This window comes from Anopheles coustani, chromosome 2 (assembly GCF_943734705.1).
Source record: "Anopheles coustani chromosome 2, idAnoCousDA_361_x.2, whole genome shotgun sequence".
Taxonomy (NCBI): domain Eukaryota; kingdom Metazoa; phylum Arthropoda; class Insecta; order Diptera; family Culicidae; genus Anopheles; species Anopheles coustani.
The window spans coordinates 91474761-91495019 of NC_071289.1; the positions used below are offsets into that span (position 1 = coordinate 91474761).

The following is a 20259-nucleotide window of genomic DNA, read 5'->3' on the forward strand; positions in this document are numbered from 1 at the left end:
TCTTGGCTCACCGGCATTACGAGTGTGATACCGATGGACGTCAGTCCCACTATCCTTTCCCCCAAATACGGTGGTACCAGGCGTTTCAAAATTGTGTACATAAAGTCTTCAGTTTGGAACACTCTCCACTGCTTGGACTATTCCGATTGAATCTTGGATTGGGATTCGGATTTGAGAATTTGGTTTACCCACCACTAGAAGTTACTTTTTACAGTTTGACAAATGAGAACTGGTGGACTTTTTGCACCGGGTTTACGTTCCTACAAAAGAACTGTTGCACCCAGAACCGAGAATTTAAATATGCTCGTTGAATTTCAAAAGTTCAGTCCGCACACAGCATATAGGGGAGTTTGAAAGTTCAATTTGTTAATGTTTTTCGCAAATTAACTTTATTGGAGTTCTTAATCAACACGATTAATTATCGGAGCATGAGAAAATTTAAGCGCAAATAATACCATTTGAAGTCCCAAAGTACTGGAATAAACAATTCAACAGGAAATGGGGTCTTTGGGGTGGATGGGTCAATTCCAATTTTTACAGTTGATGTCCAAGAGCTATCGAAGTCTATTATGTCCGGTTTATGCATTGAAAGTCTGGTCCTTTTTTTAAAATTGTCGGTAGTCGTCTAATCGCCCTAGCCGCAGTGATAGAGTGATACGGGATATCCATAGGACTCATTTTAACCCTCGTAGGAAGGTACACGATGCAAGGATGAGCAATGCATGTGGATGTGTATAAACGTTGTACCCATTACCATAATCGTAACGATAAACGGTGTGTGCGCTCAACGCAGAATGTCTGTATTTTTTCTCCAAAAATGTCACTAGGGTGCCCTGTTCTTTTGTCCTTGCTTCACAAAATGATGGAGTTTCAGGGAGCGAACACGATGATTATGATTACACTAATATGAATATGAATCGGGTGGAGGATTATCCGCCAGATTCGTGTGTGCTGGGGCAACGCAACGATACTCCTATAGAGTTGGTCGACACTCTCGGGGCTGATGAAGATACTTTAAATAAATGACCAAATTTGCAGTGTGTAAAATCAAATGAAGGGCGTAAGAGGGTAAAGTGAAATTTATAAAAAACAAATATGAGAAGAACAGGATGCCAGTGCAGGGTACTAGGGTAGTACCAAAGAGATGACCAAATTTGATAGACGGCATCAAGATATTCATTGATAATGGTTATCTTAATTTGTGATATTATACACGAGGAGATACCTAATTGATTTACGATGAACTTACGTAGAATTGCTTTCCGTTAAATTGTTCTCATGTTTTACGGTGCAGTTAGTAAAACAACTCACTGTTGTTTGTGGTAGCGAGAAAAACACGCAAAGTAACTGGTTTATTCAAAATATGTTTCAATAACGAGGCCAAGGTTTAAAAAAAAGTATTTCTATGCGGAATGGCGGAAATGCACTCCAAATCGATGTCAATGATTCTGTGAGTGTATAAAAAATACTACAAATAAATCGAAAGTGCAATTAGAAACCACAAGTGGTGTGTGATTCGATACAATGCGATAAGTGATGGTGATTTACTACGTCTGAAGAGCCATTTGACGTTTTTTCTTCGTTACTACCCCCTGTATCGGGAGTGTCTGTCTAGTGGTCAATCACTTCAGATTATCCTTATCACACCTGACACAGAGAGACCAATAAAAAGGTAACGACGGTAGGCTAATGGAGTCAGTATCATCAGATCTTTCGACGAAGCGGAGCAAAGTTCATTAAAATGAAAGGTATATACAGTTGTGAATTGAATGGTGAAATAAACTCGATAGCATTGCTTATAATATATTTGCTTCCCGTCAAAAATAGTTCAACTTTTGGTAACCTTCTGTGTCTTCGTGGTGTCGGCTGTCGCCTTTTCCGATGAACGCTGTCCACCGTTGGATGATCCTGAGGAGCCAACAGTCATGTTGCCACACCCAGCCTTCTGTGAACTGTTCTTGATCTGCAGCCACGGAAACGCGGTCGTGAGCGTTTGCCCACCAGGACTGCACTGGAACGACCAGGCGAAGCGCTGCGACTACCCGGAACAAGCAAACTGCGAACAGCCGGGAATATTCCCCGATGCACCAACTCGTGACAACCAATGTCCGGAGGTGTACGATCCCGATCATATGGTGTACATTTCGCACGAGTCGGAGTGCGGTAAATATTACATCTGCGATCCCTACGGTGTTCCGCTGTTGCAGGAGTGTCCGGCCGGATTGCACTGGAATCCGCTAGTGAACTACTGTGACTTTCCCGCTAATGTGCCGTGTAAGCAGTAGACACGTCTCGGTATCGAGTGGGAACTGAAGTGTCCTAGTGATCTCAGTATAAATTAATAAACTGTTATGTAAAAACACATATCATATCTACCAGATATTGCTTAACACTCATTCGCGAGAAAACAGTTTCACATTGTTGTTGAGGAAAACGAAGAGCAGAATTTATATTCCACAAGTAATAACGTTTCATGGTTTTACTAACCAAACTTCTACCAGTCCCCAATGTTATTCGCCAAAGATAATTTGGGACGAGCTTGGCTACCATACGTTGTACAACCTTCAACTAATGCTCTTCGTGTATACCACCATCACCAGGATGCCCGTAGTTGTTCGTCCCAGTGTTTCCTTGGGCCAGTTTATTCTTCCTCCAGCTGTTACGCAGTTTTTCGTACGCCTCACGTTGCCACACACGTCTGTAGATGGAGCTTTTCAGCACGGTGGAACAGTTTGTCAACTGTCATCAACAACACGTGCTCCTCACTTATATGACTGGAGAGTGGCGCACGCTGTTGATTTTGGATGGGTTTCCATGGCCTTTTTAAAATTTGTACGATTTTTCCCAATACTTTCTCCTACTCACCATCACTCATCGTTGCCGAATGATCCCATGCTGAGAGGTTTCTCGAGTTTAGAATGCATAAAAATGTTGTTAAAAATTTCATAGACTCACTGAAGCGAACACATGTGTGAGAATAAAGGGTTACGAGCGTTGTTTTTTTCGTTTTTACAACTCAAGGACGGTGGTTGGTGTAAGCCAATGAGAATTCGTTATGACGTCAGGGACGGGGATATCATTGGGTTTAAGTATACCCAGTCTGGTTTCACGCTGGCGACAAACTTTTTCTATTAATCTCCACTGTAAGTGGCGTTAATCCGGCCGTCTCGAATGGGATTGTGTTTAAGTACGGATGGTGGAAATTTCGTCACAGGCATGCCACACATGCCAGAGTGGATTCATCCATAGGGCCATGGACTCGAGTCATGAAGTAATCGTTGAACGTGCAACTTCTTTTTCGTGCTTCCATTTTTGTACTTCTATTAGTGATGTAGCAATAATTTCTATTTTGTGAATTTGTTTTTCACACAAGAACACCTTTATGCATTGGTAATTTAACGTTTAACGATGACAAAATAATATACCTAACTATTTTGCCGAACGAAGTCAACATCAAACCAAATGTCCGAGCAGATATAGAGTTCGCGATAGCCCCAAAGATATCGCAGTTGAATGGCGTCACCAGTTCCAACACACCGATATACGCAAAAGGACGATTCACCCCAACCTTGCCCCCACTCCCACTCCACTTCCATGCCGGTGGTGCACCATTTTTGTCGATTTTATTATCAAACCGCATGACGTCCAAACATGACCAGAATTAACGAATGCACAAAACAGATAAAAGTGGGCGCACGGCAATGGTAAAGTTGTCGGGCTGGAAAGGAAAGGGAATGCATTTGCACCACGCTTTGCATGCTGTCAGTTACAGTTCATGATTATTGCACCTTCGCCGTCGCCTTTTTCGGTTTGGTTTCTTTCTCTTTTTGCCGGCAGCCGCTTCCTCTGCCAACCGGGAGGCAAAGTCCATAAACCCGGTGGAAAACGGATGGGTTTTTTTTCCATCGAAAATAGGAACCGTCCGGTGATGGTTGGTGTTGGCGCGTCACGTGCGTTTTCCGCTACGCGCCCGGAAGTGTGGCTCCGGAATTTCGGTTCGATCTTCTTTTATTGTTCGACCATTTTTGTAATAGTTCTCCCACTCACTGGCCGAACGAACGCTGGTGGGAGTGTTTGTTTGTATTCAAATTCACTGGAGGAGTAAAAACCTGGCCTTAAAAAAAACCACGTCACCTACCTTTCGTTTTGCTGCAACCAAGGGCGAGCTCTTTGCACGATCGAACTGACTGGTGGTTTTCCATGGGAGGTCGGGAAAAGCGAAATCGGCCGCACGTGATAAAGATGAGGAAAAGCGTTCCAAAATCGCCCATTTCGAACCGTTACGATGGAAGGAAACGCCGTCCTGCGATGGAACGGGTCAACACGGGGTGGGTTTGAATGTTTGAATGCGAGGATTGAGAACCCCCGAAAATTTGAACAAGAATGCACCGAATGCAAACACGAAATGCCGGTGCATTACGTGCCGGCCAGCATCGTACATCCTGTGGTATGGATTATGGTTAGACGAGCTCGTGCGTTTGCGGTGGCTAAAGGATGTGGTGCCGATGGCGATGGCGCTGGATGGAAAATTGACACGAACCTGGGGCACGGGGTAGGGCCGGGGAACGAACGGCATTTTTCGGACCGAACCGTAAAAGTGCATCCGCTTTGTACGATCCGCATGGCGACCGATGGTTTGGTGGGGTGCTTCCATAATTTATTGAAATTATTAAATTTATGTTGATGAATTTGACAACCATTATGTTTATTAATTTATTGTCGCAACGCATTGCAACTGGCGGGGGACGAGGGAAAAGTGCATCGTCTGTAGGGCGAATTGATTATGGTTTATTTTTTTTTCGTTTGTTATTATTCTATTTGTTCTTCATCGACCACTGTAATGGGCGTGCAGCAGTTTTTCCGCGGGAAAGGGTAGCCCATTTCCTGGAATGCATGATTTTTATCCCCCTTTTTCGATAATCAACAACACCCTTCAATTCGCGGATGCAACTGCACCTTACACCAAGCTGGGAATGATGGACGACGGTGAGCCGTTCGGGTTCGTTTGCTGACGAATGCAAATTTGCACAAACGGTGGCTTTCGGCCGGGACGAGGGAGGGTGCAGATTGATCCTTCTTTTCGCCCCGCTTTCTTCTCTCTCCCAGAGGTTCACGCATTCGGGAGCTTATTTTTACGCAATGTGGTTTTCAGCAGGAATTGTTTGCCGGCGGTTTGGTTCACTCGGTTCACACACACACACACACAAAATATGCTGGCGGATAACTGGATGGAAAGTGTTTTTTCCAACGATCATATATTTGTTGTATCGAGCTGGTTTTATGCTGGAGGTTGTTTTTTGTTTTCGTTTTCCAGGATTTCGGCGATCTGCAAGAGGTGTTGCTTGGACGGGGATTAATTATTCGTGACATGGACGCTTATGGGTTTACACTCTTTGACACACTCGAAAAATTGAATATTGTACAAAGGAGGCTTTTTTTTATTTTCACGGGTTTCCCATCAATGTTGCCTGCGGTCGGTTTCGATCGCCCGTTTTTCGATAAAGGTGTTTTATTTGCGGACCAGTGTTAATTTAAGTTGAATGATTCCATTAAATATGGATCGATCGAAGATGTCAGAAGGGAAGAACGTATAACGTGCTGTAACGAAAGTGTACTTAATGCTGGTGGAAAGTAAATCGGAAAAGTCACATAGGAAGCCGTTGGAATCTGAAAGAATTTGCGATGAAATATACATTCGGATACCGGTGTTGACACATTAAGTTTTAAAAAGAGTTGAATTTTAAAAATATGTTTTATTGCTTCTTGAGGCTATTAATCACTAGGTTTCCGGTCGTCTTCTGTTTATAATTAGTATGTATATATTAACTAATGAGTATATAAGAGTAAATATATGTATAATATAATTTAATTAGATGGCGCACTCTAGATGTGTATAATCAATGCAATGTCAAACTCTACGGGATGTTTTGCTTCGTTTGTCAACTAAATTTAAAAACTATATTAATATGTGTGTATATACCGTTACATATTAATTAATAAAATGTAATGAAGTAGGGTTAGCACATTTCTACCCGCTCCCATGCTCTCTTTTGCTGGACACTGGGACACGAACATACCGCTGAACCAAAATTGTCGAAGAGGCGCTTACCATTTTCGAGAATGGCCAATGCGATCTGCTTGCTCACATGTTTGCGTGTCTCTGTCGCAGCAATTCTGGCCAGTAAACTTGATGTAATCTGGTTATCTGGTTGTTTTGTTTTGGAGCCATGTTTGCTTTTATAACGTTTTGCATATTTCCCAATTCAGCCGATTTCGCTGCTCTACACTATTGTTTACTGCTACTGGCTCTAAGAAAGGGACATAAAGCTATACCGTTATGAGATTCGTAAATCTTTTTGTGGTGGCATTGTTTTTTTTCCATGCTCAAGTATGTTAGTCAGCCTGCCAACTTGTTTCCGTTGTCCGCTGCTACGTAAAGTTTGTTTTCCTAATATTTTACTTAAATGTTCACATTTCACTCGTAAGTTTGTGTTCTCTAATATAAGTATATTTCAGCGTACGCAGTTTTTATTTTCCTAATTTTTCACTGCAAACTGCCTTTAGGCTGACTTAGGCTCAGAAGCTTTCTATAAAAGCAATCTACTACGACGGTTTGTGACGGGGTGTGTCGGATGTCTGTTTTATCGTAATAAGTTTTGAAGCTAAACGAACGCAGAAATAAAGCCATCGCTGGCAAAGCTGCTAACTTCTGGCTTACATTCATCACACCCCAGAATTACTGTTGCCCTTTCGGCTCTTAATGCTACAGTTTCTCCCTCTTTTTTTGCTTGTGTTTTTTATTTTTGATTTTTCTATCTTTGCTTTTGCTAAAATTTTAATAAAATCGTCCCTTACTCTCTGGTATAAATGTAAATATTATGAAAAATTATCAAAAACCCTTCTATTTTACTGTAATACTTGAAATTTGTTTTGCAATGCTCACTGCTTGACTTAACTTACCTCGGCCTCTATTTCATGCTGTGATGCCCATTCGTTTCTCTCACAATAACGTACCTTCAACACTCCATGCCTGCTGGTAGATACAGTAGAGGTGCAATGTTCCCATTGCTTTTCTTAACGTTGTCCAAAATGTTGCATATTGCGTGGTCAACCTACAAATTGGCGTAAAGCGCTTAAATTTCGCAGTCGATTCATTCGAACCTGGCATGGGCTGGTGTTCCATACTATCGACCAACTCAGTAGCTATGCTGTGGTCTTTCGCTGGTTTGTAAATATACATTGGTGCATATATAAATTAGCTTTGGGTCTGGTTTTGGGCAGCAGCAAGAATTTAGTTAGACAGACTACTCAGCTAGCTGCAGAACAGTACGGAATAAGAATGTGTATGTCGGAGAATAGTAGAAACTGATCTTCTAAAGATCGCAATAGTACAACCCTACACACTACTCTGTATTGCTGTCTTGTACGAGTGGCGAAGAAATGTTACTAGTCTTTATCAATTACGTTTTTTTGATGTCCGGCTGGTGTTGCCGTTGTTTTTTTCTGAAATCGGTTTTAAATGTTGCGAACTGTTATTTTTGTATACCTTCTACTATTTCGATTTAAATGTATCAAATTGGTCATTTCAAGTAGTTTGATTTTCGTTATTTTGTTTTTCTAAATAAATACTAAGCCTCAACGTTCAACGCAAAGGCAGGTGCAGATATTTACACTGAATTAATCTTCGATCGTTTTGCATTTCTTTCTGTTCATCTGTAGAATGTGACTACAATGACAGGTGACTTTTTGTTTTTAAATAAAATTGCTGTCTCTTCAAGTGAAGTTTACATATTCTCTCAGCTTTACAATGTGTCCTTTTGAATTTTTTTAAATATAATTTTACTTGTCAATTCTGACCTTCCATAACGGTTTTTTGCCAAAATATGAATCTACTGGTTTATGCATTATAAGCATTCAAATAAAATAGTTTAGTTATAACATGTTCATGAGACTTATAGGTCTCTAGATACTTCTATCGATTTACAGCGTAAGTAATTCATTGTCCGTTGACAAAAGTGTACTGATTGCCTTTGTGAGCTTTCACAATCACTCGCGCTCTACGGCTATTGCTTTTCGGGTGTCTATTGCTCATGGTTACAAATTTGTTTGTCTTACACACTAACGCATCTTAATGTTAATTATCTACAGTTTAAATACGGTCAAGAATTTTCTCTATTCTAGGCTACACTCGGCAGAAGACAAAATGTATACAGCAGAAAAGTTTGACTATACCTAGAATGGACTAGTTATGAAATCCATCATTCAACCACTTTTTTAATTGCTGGCTGTTCCTCGAACCGATCGTTGTCCATGATGAAAGATGGTTTTTGTCTGGTATCAGTATGTTATATGTTTTCATTGTAGCAGATCATCCAGTAGGAGTTCATATGTAGGAGCTACATAGGGTTCTATTAGTAGTTGGCTTATTCTATTTAACTATCGTTGTTTTGGAAACATGGTAGAACTGACTCGGGGCCATGTTCAGGAAATGTTGGAAAGAAGGAAGAAAATGGGAAATTAAATAGTATCTACTATTATTAGTGTTTAGGTTTGAATCATGGTTCACGCAGAGGATGCTCGGTGCGATAAAAGTATGATTTCATTGATGAGCATTCCGCCTGATGGTACTTTGGCGTCTGTTTGATTAAATCAGTATGAGGTTTTTCAATTGAAAAATTTGTCACGATCATTTCAAACCAAATGATCGTCTGTGTACGCTTTTAAACTATGTGCTAGTTAGTTTTTCTCTCGAATTCGGTTGCTTCATCATGCTCAATTGTAACAGTATGTCTAAGCAGATATACTTGGTTTTAGAAAAGTCTAGCAATAAAATCTACTTGAAATCGTTTGAAATCTCCAAGAATTGTTGAAATTTAATTGAAGAACGAGTTGAACGTTTTACGTTGACTTCACCACTGCTATATTGCTATCTTTTTGCATCACGCTACTAATTGCTCTTCGTTTCTACTTAGTATGGAAGGTAAAAGGTTATGATTGACGAGTAATAATAGACCGGTTTTGAGAAGTATTAGTAAGGGTTTTGTTACTACGAGCGATATTTAAAAACAAAAATGTCTTTGATGAGTTTTAATTCTTTAGAGATAATGCGGGTTAGCGATAATGCGGGTTAGCGTGGATATAGGTTTCGGTTTAATTCTTACCAGTATTTCATAAGAGATGCTATCAAAATAAGTTATTCATCGTTGTTAGCTCATCAAAAAGTTTTGGATTTGTTTTGCTTCTATGCTTCGCTTAATTAATTGGAAAAGCAAGTTCCAACCCTATCTCATGCAAACAACCATTAACGGTTTACACGGATTCCTAACTGATGGGCTGCATGTAACTGCACTTGCCTATCGGCCTGTTCGTAATGCTTCCTCTCGAGACGATGCACGATTGGAGAAAAAGTTAGTTAAGTAGTTTGGGGATGTTTTTCGGGCCACCAAAGGTACCAAAGGCTTGCATTGGTCCGATTTGAAAAGAAGAAGCTTCCTCAAGGAGCTGTGGGTACCGTAAAGGCTTTTGAAATTAATGCAGACAGCTCAAGTCCTTCACTACATCGGATTTTAGAAACTACTGCTCTGTAGGCAAAAAGCGGGACGGATGATTTCGATCTTCCTGGCCACGGCCTGGTGCCAGGGAGTTTTCTAATTTGCACTCCAACTTGAAACTGCTGTCGAAAAGTTGTGCTTCGGCCCGGAAAAGTCCTAGACGCTGCTGTTATTGTTTCACTTGGTACTTTCAGTTTTTCGTCCCTTCCATATTTTTTTTGCAATTCGACAGATTCTTCCTCGTCAAACGTCAGCTACCGCGTGTGGGTTCCGTCATCAAAAAAGCGCTTGTCCCTCACGCTCGGTAGGGGTTGAAATCCGTGCCACGCTGAAGTAGTTCGTCATGCAAGTGGCAACTTGTAAGTTGTGTAACATAACAGCATCGTGTCTTGTACGTAGCACAGTGCAGCGAATGTGAAACAGTGAGGAGAAAAATGTGGAACAGTCAGTTTCACACGATGTACCGCTTTGTTCTTGGGCGGGGAGGGAAAATCGCCTCAAGAGATAGTTGGCCTTACTATTTCACGCGCGCCTGCTCGATCGACGGGCTGGGTGAAAGTAAAACAAGACGCGCATGAACTTGGGAAATGCAAAGTTTACGTTGCCTTCACTGGAAAGGAAACTTTACTACGCTCCACCTTAAAATGAAAGCAAACTATAGAAAAAAAAACTAGTGCGGCACGAGCAGCTACAAATTTACAAAGTTAAACTTGCCACTTCTTGGTGCACTCCGTCAATCCGCTGAAGGGCTGCAAGATATTTTCTGAAAAAGAAAAACTAACAGTACAAGTAAAAGTTACAAAATAAATAAACAAACTAATAGATAGCATTCTCTATAGAACGGTATTCGTCAAGCTTAAATGGGTTTGCTTTTCATCATTTTGTTTAGTGTTGATTTGTTGTTTAGTTTTATCGTTAATTTAGTTGGTTTTACTATTGGTCGCTACCCGGTAGATAAGTTTAAAGATTCAGTTCAAGTTAATTAAGTATCGCGCATAAAGATGCTAGCTTGCCATTTCTCTACTGGTTGGTTAAGATTAAGGAGGAAAAATTAACATATTGTCTGTTATGATATGTTGCTTGTGAGTGATCATTATTTGTCCCTTTCTCTACATCTAATTTCACCTAAAAAACAGCAGCGTGATGTTTGCGCTAATTGATCTCGCATAATTGTGTCGAGGCTCTCGGGTATGTGGCTATTTGTTTTTACCGAAAGCGTTGACTTTGTTAATATAGAGTGTTTTTTACTGCATTCTCTTAGTGCACTTTCTTGACATAATGATCGTTCGTGAGGAAGCACTTCGTTTTTTATTTTGTTTCTGCTATGATTAAAAAAAATATATATCAACAGGCTTTTATAAACATAGTCACGAAGATGCCATTTCATTACGCTGATTTTCCGAAAATAAAATTTGCCCAGTTATGATAGGACCCTTAAAAACAGGGAGCGATTGTGCATAGCTTCCCGAAAGTCATACCGTTGGGCATTAAATATTCATTTAGTTCTCATTACTTGGAGATAATTGCCAAACATTCCATCGTGGGTGATTTAGTCGGTGAACCAGACAGTGTCCCAGAACAGCTGTCTCGGACCATCGGTTATCAATATGTTTGGGGAGAATCTTACGACCTATTTTTCGTCGTGGTAAAAAGTGCCAGAATTTTCTGCTAGGAAGGCTCAAGTTCTTACGAGTCACTTTTTAGGGAACACTCATGAACCGGGGAGCAATGACGCCGAACGTAATACAATTTGGTTTTAAATTTATTTTAACCATCCGGCGATTTATGCGATGAAAATGTTGCGTTTAGGGTCGAGAACTCCAACGAAGGCGTGAAAAAAGTTGTTGATAGACTCAAAAATGAACGTAAGTAGTTGCCCAAACAGGATGTTCGTGTGTTTGGTGGCAAAGTACTTGGTGGAGTAGAAGCATCCCATTCTTCCCGAACACGCATCTCGTTACGACACAATCATTATCATCCATCTAGCTTATCAACGTTGTGGAATTCATCTAGCTCGAGCATTTATTCTTTCCGTGCAGATCATGCGCGCCCGCTTGAATGTGTTCTAATTGGATTAGAAACAATAATAATTTTTGTTTTCTCATTAAATTAGAGCACGGCACAGTTGGATGCCATGTCCCCGCGGATGCTTCGACTCGGCGAGCTGAAATGGGACGGTTCCTCGCTTCCGTCTTTCCTGGTCGGCCAGAACCCTTTTTATTATCCTTGGCAGCAGAATAAGGTCAATGGTGCATGGAAGCTTCCACTTAAATTGTGCTCTCCCGCGAGACAACCCAACACAACGAACGGGCCATGCTTCGTTTCTGTGTCCTTCGCATCCTTGCCCATCGCATCCATTAGATAGATCCTTCTCCCACGGCGCACGCGGAAGGCGAATGTTTGAAAGTGTGCTCAGGAAGAAACAACAAGTGCTTCTTGAAGTCGACGGTGCGGCAGCCCCTTCGTGCCATAACACTGGTTGCTCAGAGCGCCATCTGGGCCCGTGAAGCCAAACCTGCAGAAACAATGGAACAGCAGCCTCTGTTCTGCGGGATTGCAACCGCCTCGCGTTTCGCACCGGACCATGGCCACCCATCTGAAGCGAGCCGGGTGCTCCCTTAGTCAACTATTTAGCCACGCCAGATTAGGTGCTGTCAGAGTCTGTCAAGTTCTGGAATGCACGCGTCGTCCCGCCCGTCCGGTGCAATTTGCATCGAACGAGCGTGGCTGAGCTCTTTCGAGTATGCGACAGGTTTTCACACATTTTGAACGAACTAGCTGTCAGGGCTTTTGAGCAGTGTTTCCTTCCGAGGATGACCGTCCGTGGGTCGAGGAGCGCGGGGCGAAGTTTCACAACGCTTAAGGAGGCATTAGGCCGGAGGATGCACATTCGGCCTAGTGCATGCGATAAACTTTTGCCCGTCATCTTCCAAGTTGTCACGGATGCGTTGGTTTGGAAAAGCCGTGCGAACTGATGAACTTTTCGGGGTCTTTTTTGCACATTTTTTTTTCTGTTATCTGCGTGTTGGTGGAAGGATTTATCTATTGTTCGGTAGCAAGAAACTTTCCATTTTCCTACGATATATCTCTAAAACTTTCTCTCTGAAGACAGGCCTTCAAAGGTAAAGGCTTTTGTTCAAAAGTCTCAATTATTTTACGTTGCGTATGCGTTGGAAAATGTAACGTTAAGTTATAATTCCGTTTTTGATGTTACGAATTCGCTTCTCCGTTTTTTTTGTAAAAGTTCGAAAAACAAAAACGTACCAACCAAAGTGTTGCGAGTTTTGTTGCCAGACGCATCACTTATCGCTAATCTTCATTGCATAATCAATCCTTAACGCTTTCCAAGGCAAAACCCAAACCCGTAACAATCATGTTTTTCCCTACGCTGTCTCGTAGTTTTCCATTCTCTTAATCCCTTTCTGCCGGTCCATTGTTATCCTCATTTCCATCAGCCACTATCACCACAGCATTTGGCACGTGGTAGCCTTGGTTTCGGTCGTTCGTTTCAGGTCCGTTTTGCTTTTATCTTCTGCTGCTGTTGCTGTTTGATAGAAGGATGCGTCTGCACGGGCTCCGATTTTTTTTCCTTCAACCCCGAAAAAAAGGGACAAGACAATGGGACAAAAAGTAGAAAACCGGGAGCGGTGGCACGGGAAACAATGGCGTTCTAAAGAAGCTACTTCTATCTGTCTGTTCTTTTGCTAGGCCACTTGGGTGCGCTCCACCTCTACCGCTTGCGAAGGTCCTCGGCGAAGGGTGGGAAAATTGAAAATCGAGCACACTATTCCGAGCGAACACTTTCGCCCGCGCTTTCCGAGCGATGTGGGGGGGAAAAAACCGGCTGACTCAACCCGGGAGAGCCTTGCATTGCAATTGGAAATAGAATCATTTCTTTTGTTCATTATAAAATCGCAATTTTCGTTCGTCCTAGCACCGTCTGCTTCCGTTGGGAGAACAGTGCGCACGGTGGAAGAGTAGTGGCTTGAAATTATGTAATTATTTTTAATTGAATTTAAAGAAAAAGCTTCGTTGCACACTTTGGTCGAGGCTGCCAAATACTGGCGGGATTCAAAGGCATCAAGTGTTCCACGGTTGGCAGTGTGCGCTTGTCAAAAGGCGGAAAATGGATCGTTTGGTTGACAATGTTTCGGTAAAGAGCGTCCGTTTTGTTGTTTCCCTCTTTTTCACGACAGCAAAACCAGCTGATTCCTTTACGTTTGTCTTTCTGCATCGCTCGACATCGACGGAGGTAGCGCCCAGGTTTGTTCGGTTCGCTGTTCGAGGAGCAGAAACGAACCATAACCCATTCGGTGGCCACGGTCCGTTAAAGGCAGCTCTCGGGGCTTTTGGCTGCCAGTTTTCTGCTTCGGTAAGGATCGAACGAAGGGCAAATAATTGCCCAACTGAACTCCAGCCCCCCGGGGGGTGTGGGTGCCAGATAAAACAACACGAAAAAAAAACGCTTTGAAGACGCGAGCGCGAACTTTCGCCCCGAAACCGCAACCGCGTAAGGACACCACCCGGTTCGCCCCGTCGGAATTTCGGCCTCAGAATTGCACCCGCAGGGGCCGCCATGAATTTTAATGATCTTTTACAACCTTTAGCCACGGTTTGTTTGGGCCGGTGCAAGTGAGTGAGCATTAATCGAACCGCTTTCGCGTGGCGTTTGCGTAAAGCCTCGTGCCGAAGTTTCGGCCCGAAATTGGTCTTTTTCCGTCCATTTCGGTGGCCGAACGAATGGACATTCTATTCTCCGCGGAGGCGAATCGCTGATAATCGCTTCCCGGTGGAATGCTGTATCATTTCCGATGAGAGTAAGATAATTTCCCCGTAGGTTTAAGTGGTACAGGAAGTTTTATACCATCGGAGAGAAGCTAATTGTTGCTGGAAAAAGTGTGTGCAATGGTTTAAGCGGTTCAAGCGAAACACGAAATTGGAGAATTTAAAATGATTTTGTTTTAATTTTAGAGAATTTGACTTCGTTGGTCATTTGTCTCTAATTTAAAACAAATTTTACGTCAAAATGATCGAGCAGGCATGTTCTCAAAGCATTGGCATTTTGTTAATTGATTTCCCGGTCAACTATGATGGCTAGTTCAAACAAATAAGAAATTATCAATAAGTAATACAGCTTAGTGCAACTGTTATGAAAAATCTCAACCAATTAATAATTTTATATTTTGAAGGAATCTTTGATAATTCACCTGGCAAAATTAACCACTGAAAAAATATGGAGGGTCCTCTTGATTGTATCGTATCGTAGCGTATCGATACACTCACATCATCTCGAATCAAACTACGCATAAATTCTTTCCGACCGACGCTTGGTCTGCACATTAGCACTGAGCTGAAGAGGTGACTCCAGACAAACAGTCGGCTCAATCCAATCGTCTCGAAAGCGTACTAAAAATTGTGCAAACAATCAATAACCATAAAAAAGGATTCACGGCTTCGGGATGTGCATTAGGCTTTTCCTTCGCCCGACTCCGGGAGTGGCCCTCCCGCGGAATCCGCCTCTTCAAACAGCTCGTCGTCTCCAAGGGCCGGCAACCGCAAACGAACACACATGTGTACACTGCCCACAACAGTTCCCGCACGGAAGGAAGGATTGTGTTAATGATGGGGATTTACCGTCCACCGGTATTGCCGTTGGGTGCGTTAAATCCGATCGGCAGTAAAAACGGGAACTCCGAATGGGGTGGGTGCGAAAAAAAAAATGCCCAAGGATTGTGGCAAGGCGCGCACACACACACACATACACACACGCGAACTTCGATTCCGATGGAGACGGGTTTTCCGCCAAACGGTTAGTTGACGCCCGGTCTCGCCTGGCCGGTGATAGAAGTCAAGCCGGGTGACTTACGAGCTGGCCGTGTTCGGAGGTTGTTAGGTTTGTTTTTTATGCGTTGTCCAGGACGGCTTTTACACGCGCCGGTTACCGTGTTCCCGGCCGGTCACCGCTGTTGCTGCTGCTGCTGCTGTGGTCAACGAGGCCATAAAATTCAACAAGCTGAACATCGCCACCGTCGCTGTCGTTGGTGTCGTGTTCCGCCGATTGGGTCGACGAAACCGACGAACCGACCGAGCCTAGACCGGGTCAACTGACGATACGAGCATATTAAATCGCTCCAAATGGCCTCAGAATGGGGTGTAAAATGGGATGTAGCTAGCGGGAGGGGGCTCGCATGCGTTGGTCGGACAGGGCGCATAAAAATGAATTTTTCTTCCAGTGCACTCCATCTCGATTGAACCAACGGTTTGCTTTCCGATTTTCGAGCATCACGGAACGGAAGCAACAAGATTCGTCGAATATACTGAATCACGAACGAGAATGGGAGAATGGGAATCCGTTTAGAACTTGCACTCTTTTGTGGTCTTTCGAATGACACTGGCGCTTGAAGGTGTTGAAGGGATGCTGCTGAACTGCTGGACTGTTTTAATTTTGGAGTGCTTGCGACCAGAATCTGTGAGTTCACATGGTATCAATCTGAGTGGTTCTACTACTTTACTTTTCTCAGTTCTTTTGTTAGTATAGCATTAAAAAACGAGCGAGTGCTCGGGAGTTGACAACACAGATCATCGGCTATCAGTAGACGTTCGAAAGGATCAGTGTGGATCATTGCAAGCTCACGCCTACACGGAAGGGAACCTTCGTACTAAACCGCTTTGAGTTCGAATGAGAACGAGCTCACACTCGAGAATGGAAACCGCAAAACGTGGCGAGTTATAAATTTGATCGGAAATTGAATTCCGTCGAGATAATATTTCAGATAAAATGATGATTCAATTTCGCCCACTCTCTAGCGCTCATTTCGGTCCCGATTTCGGGGCCCCGTTGGCCCGTTGCCGGAAGGCACCCACAACCCATTTTTAGCCATCATTCGGCGTGATAAGGATTTTTTATTTCATTTTCCACCCAACGATTACTCAGTTCTCGACCACGATGACCTCTGCGGACCGCCCAGGCTTGCGCCGCTACCTCAAGACCTCGACGCCTACGACCGTGTGTCACTTCCATCCATTCGAGTTTGATTCGATATCCTATCTGCGCAATCAAATTCCATGGGAGAAAGGTTATCAATTGCAGGCCGAACTGGAAGTGGATTTCCAAGTCAGACGTACGGGGAAAAAAGCGGTAGAAAATCGGTCATCCATTTTTCATGTGGTTTCGTCCCGCTGGCCCCCAGCTGTGCCACACTCGGGCCCGATAAAAACCGTTCCATGGGCGTACCGCCCCACGCTGGAGTGTCTGGTTTTGTGGCCCCAAAACCACACCCACAGCGGACCGCAAGCAGCAACAGGAATGGATGGGTCAACATTTATCCTATCTTGCTTTCAACATCGCCCCGTGGCCTCGGCTGATCGTGATTATGTGGCCTGTCAAGGGCACGGGCTAGCGGTAATGTCACACGCATGTGTCTCCAATGGTTCCGATTTGATTATGGTATGGAACGGTAGTTTTTCTCTCTCTCTCTCTCTCCTTCTGAGAGAGATAATGTAGTTGATGCACTTTTTTTTCGACGAACCCGTAAAAATCCTCCCCATTGTTTTCAAGCCATTACCGTGGAGTTATTTCCACCCAGTTTGATGCCGGGGGTTTTCCATCACCCGCTGGAAAATGGGTTCGTTCGGCCAGCGACTGGACGGAATTGATTTTAGTATCCTAGGGGCCCTTACGATAGGTTTTCCGCAATCCAAGATATCATTGGAAGTGATTTCGATTCTCGTGGTCGGTGATAAGTGAATTGATTTTTCTTCACGAATAGTTGGGCGTCTTAGCAATCCACCGAGTTGGGAGATCGTGGTATTAACCTCACTTTTCTAAACCAATTCAAATTATAATGGGCCAACCAACATATATACTGTAGACTTTCATCTTTCTTAGTAGTCCTTTCTCAAGAACCTTTTTGGTTCGGAACTGATCCGCAATAATTAAATAAATTCTCCACCGAACACGCATTCAGAAGGTGACATGAAACGGTGGGACCATGCAGGGCACTAAGGACTCAAAGTGCGTCACTAATAGTGGTGATCCAGTGGGACCCATAACCCCCCTTTTCATTGACGCGTCACTAACAGCATAGAGTGATTAAATTAATGGAAGAACAACTACTTGCATTACACGTGCATTGCGCCAACAGGCACAAATTCCTCGCATGTGTCGCGTGCTCGGTTACAATTAAACTTCGTCAGCCGGTACCCATTTGTCATGCGTCCGTCAGGTGACAGGGTGGCGAGAAATGCACACTAAAGCCGTCCCGTTGCACATTCCGATGCAAAGTGCATCCGGTGGTATGCCGGAAGTTCGGGAAATGGAGTGTGATTGAATTAAATCTGCTCAGTAACACAAGACAAGTAAGTCTGAAGTTACATGAACTGAGTAGAGTCGTGTGTGCGGAATAAAAATGAGGACCAGCTTAGGTAGAAAGGGTTTTTGTAAATGTTCTTGGTTTGTTCAGTGCCATTAACTAAATATTAAGACTAGTTAATAAACGGATAAATGAATGAACATTATTGGATGAGAACGAGAACTTACCCAGCGAACGATCGCCATGTCGAAAATGCACCGATTCTCATAGGTTTTACATATCCTTCCTCGAAATCCGTAGGAATCACACTAAACATCACATTAACTCCTAAACTCTCTTGGCATGTTCAAAACCGACATGCTATTGCTTTTCCGTTGACAAATTTTGTTTGTTTCGTACCATCAATGCTTCCCCCAGCTGCGTGGTACGTTTTTACATTCTACCACTTAGTTTAACGAAGCGCTCAAGTGTACTTTTTCCAACTCCAAACCATGCTTATTTCGAAAGCAATTTCCATGTGAACATTTTCCTTTCTGCACCGTTCGAGTCCACTGGAAAAAAGTATTTCTTATATTGGTGTTGTGGTCTCCTCTCCGGGGACCATTGCTTTGTTTCGCTTTTGAAGCCTCTTTCATCCTTCGCTTGGATGCTCCGAATTGGCGTAATTACTAATTGGAGGCATCATCAGTTCAATGTACTGCACATCTCATCTTTGGACATTTGTTTTGCGTTCGTTGCTTGTTTCGTTTCCGTTGAGTTATTGCTTATCCGTTTTGTAATCGTCTTCCGTTCGTCGCTGCTAACCAACGGGGTTTTGTTTAAGTGTAATCCTAATGTTTTAAAGATTGCTTTTAATTGCTGCTAGAGACTAGGTTTTGTAATGTTTTTTTTCGTGATTCTCTCATCTACTTTTTCATTCGCAACTTTCTGCTTAGCTTAATTCAAATATAAATTTGCATCTATAGATAACTTGCAGCTGTTTATCCTTTGATCACTCTGGGTCGTTTATGCTTGCGCTTATTATCTTATCGTGTAGGTGGTTGCTTACTGACTACGAACCGTTACAACTTGCTCGCTGCTAGGAGTATTTTTCGCTCTGAGGAATACGAATCAACAGCTACAGCAATCAGTTTCCTAAATCAAAGCTAAATTATGTCGAACAGTCAAATGAACTACTTTTGCCGCACAATACTAAGAGACCTTTTGTGGATCAAAGTGTGTTTATAGAGTCTGGTTTTTAAATTGTTTTTTTTAGAAGCAAAACAAAAACTTTATCTAGTGGTGGAACGTTACTTTAATGCAACCCTTGGTTTTAAGTAGTATTATGCATTATGTTCACTCTCTACTAGAAGTGTTTTGCAAACGCTACGGTGCTTGTTGGAAGAATGTGTTTCGTCCTCTCCGAGCCAACCTTCGGCAGAGGCTCGCAATTGATGTGATAAATTGATAGTAGGTTTCATTTTCGTTTTCTTTAAACAACCTTTTGTGTGCATGCACGTTTTTTTGCCATCTTTAGTTTCTGTATATAGCTTTGAGTACAATTTCGTTTTGCTTCGTGACTTTGGACCCTTTGGGGCCGATCAGTGTTTGTTTTGTTTTATGCTCCGCAGGCATCATGTCGCATCACCGCCATTATTGGCCGATAAGAGGCAAGTCCACCTCCGAAAGTCGTTGTGGCAATCGTTGTTTTCCTCTTTTCTTAACATTTTTTATCCGTTTTCCTTTACGCTCTCAATGATTGCACTTGGTCTGTCTGCCATTGCTCTCAATCGGTCACTTGGGGGCTTTCATTTTGGAGTACTCAATTAAAAAATACGTTCTATAAAATAATTGACATTTGCGGTAGCAAATTAATGTCGTTTTTTCCTATGTTTCGCTTTTTCAGTTTTTGCTTCCGTTACCACGTGTTTGTACTTTGTCGACGACGCCGATGAAGAAGGTTAAACGAATAGCAAGCAGCGAATTGTTGGGAAAGATTGTTTTTTTTCACTTTATTTTCAGGTGTCATTTGAAAATAAGGCTATTTCTAAAAAAGAGGAGAGAAAAAGAGAACAGAAAGAGAGCGTGATAGAGAGATGGACAGAGCGAGATAATGAAGATTGAAAATGACTGTACCGTAGGGACGGTTTGCGAATTGTGGGAGTTTGATGGACGCCATTTCCGGTTGGAGGTTGGAGGCGGGAAAATAGGTATCAAAAAATGGTGTTATTTTTTCCTCCACGAAACCGCCAACTTACCACCGTTCGACCCATCACCGATCGATTGAACCGTCAGATATTGACGTCTATTTTGGTCGGTCAAAAATGGTGACGGTTTTCCCGCCATTTTCCTCCGCCGTTGCGGTGAATCATTACACCTCTCCCTAGGGTGGTAGGGTATGTCGGTTTTTTTCTACA

At 42.8% G+C, this 20259-nt stretch overlaps 2 protein-coding genes across 2 annotated transcripts in view; both read left to right on the forward strand.

Annotated features, from left to right (window-relative positions):
* The window catches only part of LOC131266950 (2-aminoethanethiol dioxygenase), a 395883-nt gene that overhangs the window by 73485 nt on the left and 302139 nt on the right, over positions 1-20259 (forward strand). The gene's annotated exons all lie outside the window — the stretch shown is intronic.
* LOC131266957 (peritrophin-1-like) lies at positions 1711-2358 on the forward strand. Its single transcript, XM_058269659.1, has 2 exons — positions 1711-1748; positions 1828-2358. The coding sequence occupies exons 1-2, from the start codon at positions 1742-1744 to the stop codon at positions 2283-2285; spliced, it is 465 nt and encodes a 154-aa protein (XP_058125642.1). The 5' UTR covers positions 1711-1741; the 3' UTR covers positions 2286-2358.